General features: G+C 49.5%; 1 protein-coding gene across 1 annotated transcript; it reads right to left on the bottom strand.

The window, feature by feature from the left end:
* Positions 1–633: 633 nt before the first annotated feature.
* Positions 634–8,459, bottom strand: LOC112920602 (mitochondrial glutathione transporter SLC25A39-like). Its single transcript, XM_072744478.1, is given in 9 exon segments — positions 634–749; positions 878–1,150; positions 1,490–1,773; positions 1,775–1,964; positions 2,034–2,077; positions 2,079–2,173; positions 3,904–4,004; positions 7,485–7,596; positions 8,271–8,459. Coding segments are annotated over 9 exon segments (1,404 nt in total).
* Between the last annotated feature and the right edge of the window lie 311 nt (positions 8,460–8,770).

Here is an 8,770-nt window from a genome sequence, read left to right as displayed (position 1 = left end):
ATAGCTGGGTGTCCTGGGGCCCAGTCAAGTTGACACATAAAACCTACCACCTCAAGTCAGAAAGTGGAAACACATCAAATGTCTTTCAACAGGTGAATGGATAAAACAGTGTGGTATATCCATACAATGACATATTACTCAGCAACAAAAAAAGGAATGAGCTACTGCTACTTGGAACAACTTGAGTGGATGTCAGGGCTTTTTTTTTTTTTTTTTTTTTTGGAGAGAAGTTCATCATCTTTAGATTCCAGGAATTAACAGGGATGAGTGCAGACTACACCAGGCCCAGGGTTTTATGGCTCTCGGGAGCAGACCCAGGTACAGCAAACACACAGGAAAACAGTGGGAAGGGAGGGGTCAGTTAGATTTGGTCTTCAACTTGGGGTGGGAGGTGGTGGTGGAATAGTGATTATCCTTGGGGCTTGAGAATGAAAAGTGGCAGGAAGAAAGCCGTTTTGGGGGGCCTGAGCAGGCCTAGAGGGGTAGTCCCCTACCCCTGGGGCTCAGAGTTGAGGGGGAAGGGAAATGAGGCCCCTTCCCTCAGTGCTGAGGACAAAGCACTTGGCTCAGTCTCCTTCTGCCCACCACCCCTCCCAATCCATGGAAAAGATGGGGTCCTTGTCCTGTCTCCTTTTAAGGGCCCAGAGGTTGTTCTCTGTTGAGCCGCTGGAAGGAGATTTTGCTGAACTCATACGTGCCGATCATGAAGGCACAGGAACGGGCTGCCTTGATGATCCTTGGGAGAAAGCCTGCAATGAGAAGGGGCAGGAGGTCAGAAGTCAGGGCCCCAGGGGAGGCCCCAATTCTTCCTGAACTTGGGGATACACACACATACACACATATGCACACGCGTGCGCACACACACACACAGGCTTACCTGCAAAGAGCCCCCTGGTGCCTGACTCAGCCCTGATCCTCCCCAGCAGCAGCCAGGTGGAGTCGGCTCCTGGGGGTGTCACTCTCACAGCCTCCACTGCTCCCAGAGCGACCTGGCATTGAGTCATCACCACGTCAAAGGGTAGAGTCAGGATGACCGCCACCGTCCCTGAGATGCCGCCAGCCACAAAGCTGATGCCCACGGATGTCTGGTCTTTTGGCCTGAGCCCACTCAACCAGCTCTTCACCAGCTCATAGTTGAACCAGTACAGGGCTTGGGGGGACGCAGAGGTACACTCATTAGAGTTGAGGGGGCAATGGGGTGGCCCCAAACCTCCCATTTTCCACTACCACATAATGTGACAACCCCTCCCTCCTGGTAATGAGGACTGCCTGCTGTGTGCCAGTTTCTGTTATGTGCCCTCTATAGGAATCTTCTCCTGATAAACCTGGGTGACTACCCTGCCTGCGGGGACCATTTCACATGATAGTCAAGGCCGAGAAAAGTTAAGTAACTTTAAAGTCAGTAATAGTAAAAATCGGGACTTAACCACAGACCTCTTGTGTGTCATCCAGAGGCTCCCCTACCCAAACGGCTGCACCTGATTCCTACCTGAAAAGGGCACAACCCAAATGGCAGTGGGGCCCCAGCCCAGCCATAGTGAGCGCCAGCCATCCTGAGCCATAGTAGCTCGGACACAGGTGCCCAGCTCCCGGTAGGACACATGCTGGGCCTGCAGCTTTGCCCGCACCAGCTCCAAGGGGCTGATCACAGTCACGGTGTCCAAGCGGGCTAGGGCACTAGCCACCATGGGTGAATAGAGGTCAGAAGTCAGGGCTCGACCACAAAGGAAGGTCCTGAGTTGGTCATATGCGGTGAAGTAGATAGCAGTGGCCAGCAGTCATCACCAAGGTATCTGGGAGGCCACTCCACAGAGTCCTGGTGCCCTCGTGCCTCACGATCTTCACAAAAGTGTCCATGGTGCCAGTGAAGTGGGTAGGGTCCTGAAACCAGGTGGCACAGGGGGCACCCTTTGGACACAAGTACAGGGGTTCCAGAACACCACTGCAGTACAGGAGGCACTTCCCTGTGGATGGGAGGGAGGAGGGCAGTTTGGTGTAGGAGAGGCTCCAGAGTCTGGAGAGAGGCATCAGGCCACTGGCCATCAAGGGGCCCTGAGACTGCAGGCCCACTTTCACCATCCAGGGGTGTCATGAAGAGGCGTGCAGATTTCACAGGGTACACATGTATCAAATCATCAGGGCTGTAGGCCTTAATATTTACTACCTTTTTTTTCTTTTTTAAAGATTTTATTTATTTATTTGAGAGACAGAGAACACAAAGAGGGGGAGGGGCAGAGGGAGAGAGAAAAGCAGACTTCCTGCTGAGCAGAGAGCCCAACACAGAGCTGGAACCCAGGTCCCCGAGATCACAACCTGAGCTGCAGGCAGACACTTAACCGACCGAGTCACCCAGGTGCCCCTACAATTTTTATTTGTTTTTTTTTTTTTTTAATATTTTATTTATCTATTCATGAGAGGCACAGAGAGAGGGGCAGAGACACAGGGAGAGGGAGAAGCAGGCTCCATGCAGGGAGCCCCACGTGGGACTCAATCCTGGGACCACGGGATCACACCCTGAGCCGAAGGCAGATGCTCAACCACTCTGCCACCCAGGCATCCCAAGCCACCCAGGCGTCCCTTGTTTTTGGTTTAAAGATCTTATTTATTTATTCATGAGAGACACAGAGAGAGACAGAGACACAGGCCCAGGAAGAAGCAGGCTCCATGCAGGGAGCCTGATGTGGGACTCGATCTCAGGGCCCTGGGATCACGACCCCAGCCAAAGGCAGATGCTCAACCACTGAGCCACTCCAGTGCCCCCACAATTTTTTTTTTGAGATTTTATTTATTTATTCATGACAGACACACACAGAGAGAGAGAGACAGAGACACAGGCAGAGGGAGAAGCAGGCTCCATGCAGGGAGCCCAACGGGGGACTCGATCCCAGTACTCCAGGATCACACCCTGGGCTGAAGGCGGTGCCAAACCGCTGGACCATCAGGGCTGCACCCCCACAAATTTATATATGTTAATCATATTTCTATAGAGCTGGGGGTGGAAAAAAAGAAAAAATATTAGACCCCACCCCTAAAGCTGGTTTTGCTCCTTTTTGCTTGGTTGGTATAGGTACACATTTTTAAAATAGCTCTGCTTTTCTTTCAAGATACTACTAATAATATATGTTGATTGCAAAAGAAAAATTGTTACATGCTATTTGACTTTTGGAATGACTGAATTATAGTGTCGGACAAGAGATCCATGGTTGCCAGGGGTTAGGGTAGGGAGAGGGTGTGGCCATGAATGGGTAACACAAAGGAGTTTCTCAGTAATGATGGAGCAGTTCTGTGTCAGATTGTGGTGATAATCACTTGAATCTGCACGCATCATAAAATTTCATAGAACTATACACCAAAAAACCAACCAAAAAAAAGAGTGTTAAAAAAAATTTAAAAAACAACGGTATCTGTTGGCTAAGTAACATGTTCCAAACCAAAGTCTTGGAATTTTATGTACATTGCACAAGATATTGATAGTAACCTTGTGAATAAAAACTATTGCTCTCAGGATCCCTGGGTGGCTCAGCAGTTAAGCGTCTGCCGTTGGCCCAGGGCGTGATCCTAGGGTCCCGGGATCAAGTCCCACATCGGGCTCCCTGCATGGACCCTGCTTCTCCCTCTGCCTGTGTCTCTGCCTCTGTGTGTGTGTGTGTTTATTCTCATGAATAAATAAATAAAATCTTTAAAAAAAATAAATAAAAACTATTGCCCTCATTTGAAAGAGGAGCCAACAGACACTCGGACAGACACTCAGAGACTATAATCAACTAGACACAATCAGGTACCGGGTAAGTGGCAAAACCAGGACTTAACCACATCTGACTCCAAGGCTTGTGCCCCATCCCTGCCTCACGAAACCTCTTGAAACCTAAATAAACTCCAAAGCACGGAGCCTCCGTCGCTCACAGGATAGGCAATCCTGGCCATGATGTATCTTACACCACAGCTGGGTGTCCTGCACTTGTCCCTCTCACACTCTCTGGACCTCTTCACAGCTGCACGAGGTCCTGAATAAACACAGAAAAGGAGAAGTTGCTGGAGAAAGGCTGTAAAAATTAGCAGAGGGATGAAGCCATTCAAAGGCAACTACAGGACAAATCCAGACAGGCAGATGGCTCAGCCTGGGGTCAGGAGTCTCAGAGTAAAGGGAGCTATAAACCTTGCTTGAATTTGGTCAGTGACTGGCTTCTCAGGGATGTGTGTCTCCTGCAGAATGCCTCCCCCTGACTCTCCCCAGGCTGAGCTAGGGGACCCCCCCTTCGATGCACCCACATCAACAGGATTTATCTTATCAGGGACTTTCCATTCAGTTCTAGAACCCCCAGTGTCTATGCTGTTGATCTTGGAGCCCTGCACAGAATCTGGCCTGGGTAGGGGCTCCATAAATGTAGAGTGAATGAATGAACTGCAAGAATCTAACACAGGATCGTGGACTCAAACGTCTTGCGAGGCCGGGCAGACCATACACACGGATGGGGTCGGGGATGGAAATGTAGGGAATAGCAAGGAAGGGAGTGAATGGGAGCATGTGTACCACATCTGAAAGGGGCAGCCACTACCCAGTCCTGGTCATTTGCTGCCAGGTGGGAACGTAGACCATCTATTGCCACATCTGATTTTTCAAAAGAGGCCAAAATCCAGGCTTTTATGATGAGCTCCTGAATTTTTCATGTTGTGAACTAATTTTAAACTTTTTTAATTGAGTGAGAGCCAAACAAAACACATATGCTGGTTGACCACTGCCCAGAGGACATGTTTGGAACGTCCACTCTAAAACTTCAGGATGTTTCAGAGTTTCTGATGCAGTGATTTTGTTGATAAGTGCTAGGCAAAGAGCTCAAGAGCAGGCAAAGGAAAGCCAGCGTCACTAACATCCAGAAGACATTCCCTTTGACGGCCTCTTCTATAAGCAAACCACCGGGAGAGGCCCAAAGACCAGGCAGGAACTTCTTAGGGGGGGTTGGGGGGGCAGATGACCACATGACTGCTAGCTGGTTTGGTTATAGGATTCTTGTATAACTTGAACCCCCATGAAAAATGCATCTTTTTTGAATTATCAGACTATTTTCATCCCAGTGCTAGAGGCACAAAGACCAGACAATCTCATCTAATGGACAAAAGATGGTCTTGCCAGATCTATTTAAAGAGGGGCCCTCATTGCCACTTGCACAAGACAGAGGGAATTTAAGACAAGACTGGACAGGGTCCTGGGGGAGAGGCCATGGGTGGTGAATTAGCCCTGGCCCGAGGACCTAAAATGGATGTGAAGTCTCCCCTCCTCCCACCCTTCACTGGAACGCCAAGGGCCTCTTGTCATCTCCTTCACTGGCCAGTCCTTACTCTCAAACTCAGGAAATCGGCACAATGCTCAGAGACTGGCCTAGCTTCTGACCTTCCTTGACCGTCTGCTGGTTGTGTGACTTCAGGCAAGTGACAACTTTGGAAACCTGGTTTCTCCGCCTTTAAAATGTAACCGACACACATTGGCATCATGCACCCCTTCATACGATATAATGGTTTCCCTTTGGTATTCCTCCCCGAAATCTATATCCCCAGTCTAAACACGAGAAAACACCAGACAAGCTCAAATTGGGGAGCATTATACAAAACACCTGAATGTATTCTTCAAAGGTATCAAGACAAAGAAACACAAGGATAGACTCAGAAACTGTCACAGGTTGGAGGAGATTGGCCAACTGAATTGTAACATGGTATCCTGGATTGGTTCCCGGGATGGAAAAAGGCCAGTGGTACCAACAACTGGTGAGAACCGAGTAAAATCTGTGTAATTTAGTTTTAAAAATCATGGGACTGGACACTGGGGTGGCTCAGTCAGTTGAAAGTCCAACTCTTGATTTCGGTTCTGGTCGTGATCTCAAGGTCATGAGAACGAGTCCCGTGTTGGGCTCCACACTAGGTAGGAAGCCTGCCTGGGATTCTCTCTCCCCCCTCTGCCCCTCCCGACTGCATGTGCTCTTCCTCTCTCTCAGATAAATAAATCTTTAAAATCATGACACTGATAGCTCTTCTTCATATCCTTTTCCCCTTCTTCTTCCTTTCTGGAACAATTCAATCCTAAAAGTTAGGTGAGACAGAGCAAGATAGATGTCCACAGTGGGAGGGGGTGGGGAGCCATGGTGACACAGAGTGTGGGTGGCCCCACATAAGGATTCAGAGCCTGAGAAGGGTAGGAAGGCTGTCCATGCAGGAGACGGCCTGGGGTGGGGAGTCAGAGCCCACATGGGGAGGGGAAAGCATCTCTGCCAGAGAACAGAGTTATAAATATGCAAAGGGAGAAGGTTGGGACCAAGTCCGTGGCGTTGGACAGGAATCAGACACATTTGTGTGAACTCATACTGGTGTGAACTCTTTCAGTATATAGAGATACAAAAATAATTATAGAGATGAGTATTTAATAGATAGAGTTTCGGTTTTGCAAGATGAGTTCTGTGAATGGATGGTGGTGAGGGCTGTACAAGTGAGTGTTCTTCATGTCAGTGAAATGTACACCTGAAAATGTTTAAGATGGTAAATGTTATGTTCTGGGCATCTTACCACAATTTTTTAAAATAATAAGTAGACGTAGATGTAACTGGTTGTGTCTGTATGTATGTCATCCTGTGGGTGTTCTGCTGTGGATGTGTATACACACACACCTACATTCCCTTGTTTTCTCCCCTGAGAGCGACGGGGAAGCCTCACCCTGGTAGCAATGAGCACACCCAGCACCAAGATCTTGACTTCTAAACACCATTTGCACTAAAATGAACCAGGATCCTTGGAGAAATGACTGATTTTGCAGGGCTGGGACAGGGAAAGTGTGAGATGAGCCTAGAACATCTTGTGCTAGAGAGCTCAAAGAATGACAGGCTTGGCACAGGACATAGCAATTAGCCACTGGGCTCCCACTGGCCAAACTCAGACTAATTATCAAAATAACTAATGAGAGTAACAGATTACAACCCACTGAATCCGTGAGTGCATGCAGACATTACATTTCTTGCCAAGATCAAGGGAAGGGAAGGTAGCACCAGGGAAAGAAGGACGCTCACTCTTATTTTACCTTTTCCTATTTTTTTACAAAAATGCTGAGTGGAAAGGACATGACACATAGAGCAAACTAGAAGCCCAGAAAATTCCTAGAGAGACTGTCCAAGACATATGGACTTTTGAGATCTGTCCAGTGTCATTTCCTGTTGGTGGGGAGGGAAGATGCAGGGGGTGCCGTGAGGAATGGAGTGTGGGGGTGAGGGGAGCAGGAGAGAGGAAAGGAGGCTAGGCCACCGACTGCTGCTTCCAGGGAGCGCCCCCCATGCTGTGGGAGTGGGGGTGGCAAGGGGCCCCCAGGAGCAGCCTCTGCCCTTCAGAGTGGAGGTGCCCCACATCTGGTTCACATTGAAGGGTAAAAGCAAATGGGTTTCTGCACTGGAAGGAGCCCAGAAGCCTCGGCCAAGCCATGCTGCTTGGACACCAGGGCACAGCATCACCTCTTCCACGGGTCACCAGGCCTGGCCAGCTCCCAAGGGCCTGCAGAGAGGACGTGGTTGGAAGGAGGCCATCTTCTCTGCTTAGAACCACATTATCCGGGCCCAGCTCTGCCTAATGGATAAAACAGCCATAGGTCCAGAGGGGCTGGTTCTGTGACGTGCAGATGACTCATGTCAGGCCTGGAATGAGGCTGGAGCTGCACACACACCAAATGTAACCACCTCCACCCACACGAGTTGTTTGTTCTTCTCACGATACCTCCCTCCGCTAGGAAGGGACAACTGCTTGCTGGGGAATCTTCAGCAACTTTCTTAACTTCTCTGAGACCCAGCCTCCCCAACTGTAAAATGGGAACAGTGACTCCTTCCTCAGAGGGCCATCGTTAGCCAGTTAGTGTCACTGAATAAAACGGAGAGTCAGACCCAGAAAGTTCTCGATCAATGTCTGCCATTCCCATTGGTCATTTGGATATCATTCTTATCTCTTCTATTGAATAGTAAAAATCTAGGGGGGAAAAGGACTTTTTCTTGCAGGCTTTTACCCCAGCAATCAGTACTGTCCTTGGCAGTACCAGGCAAGGGACCAACAGATGACAGTCCACTCTCCGGTTTGGCTATCTCGTGGCTTGTGTGACCCTAGGCAGCTTCCTAAACCTCTCTGAGACTCTATTTCCCTCTTTATAGAGGTGGAATCCTTGCCCTCACCATCAGGGCACTTGTAGGAACTGAGAGAGGTCATGCTTGTCAGGGGATGGTTTGTGGTATATACTATTTTCCTTCCCACACTCGCTTAAGAGGTTCAAAAAACAGTGTTGGGTCGAAGGGAAGCATCTTTAAAACCGTCCAGCCCTGGCCCTTTCTCTGCCCAGCATTAGATCTTTCCTCTTCGAAAATCACCAGCAGCTGGGAGCGTGCTGATTCATCGTGGGGTGAGCTCTGACCCAGCGTCCCGGCTAGTACACCCCAGCTTCCCATCCTGGCCGCCCTGTTGTTGCCCTCAGATTTAAGAAAACACACTGATTCTTCACCAGATGCAACCAGCTTGCTCTTCCCTGGCCCGCTCCTGGCTGCTCACTGGGAGCCGCACAGCGTCAGTGGCCGTCCTTGTCCATCGAAGAGCCCTGACCAGGAGCGGGTCTGCAGAGCCAAAGAGCCTGGCCTCTGGGACACCACCTCCCTTGGTTCTTTGGAGGAGATGAAGCCAGAGAAGCTGGCCGCACCTTGGCAAAGCACTTGACCTCCTGTGCCTTCATTTTCTCATCTGTAGAAATGGACACTACCCACCT

Source organism: Vulpes vulpes, chromosome 2, assembly GCF_048418805.1.
Source record: "Vulpes vulpes isolate BD-2025 chromosome 2, VulVul3, whole genome shotgun sequence".
In the NCBI taxonomy this organism is placed as follows: Eukaryota; Metazoa; Chordata; class Mammalia; order Carnivora; family Canidae; genus Vulpes; species Vulpes vulpes.
The sequence above is the reverse complement of the archived record's forward strand: the minus strand, read 5'-3'. Positions and strand labels throughout refer to the sequence as shown.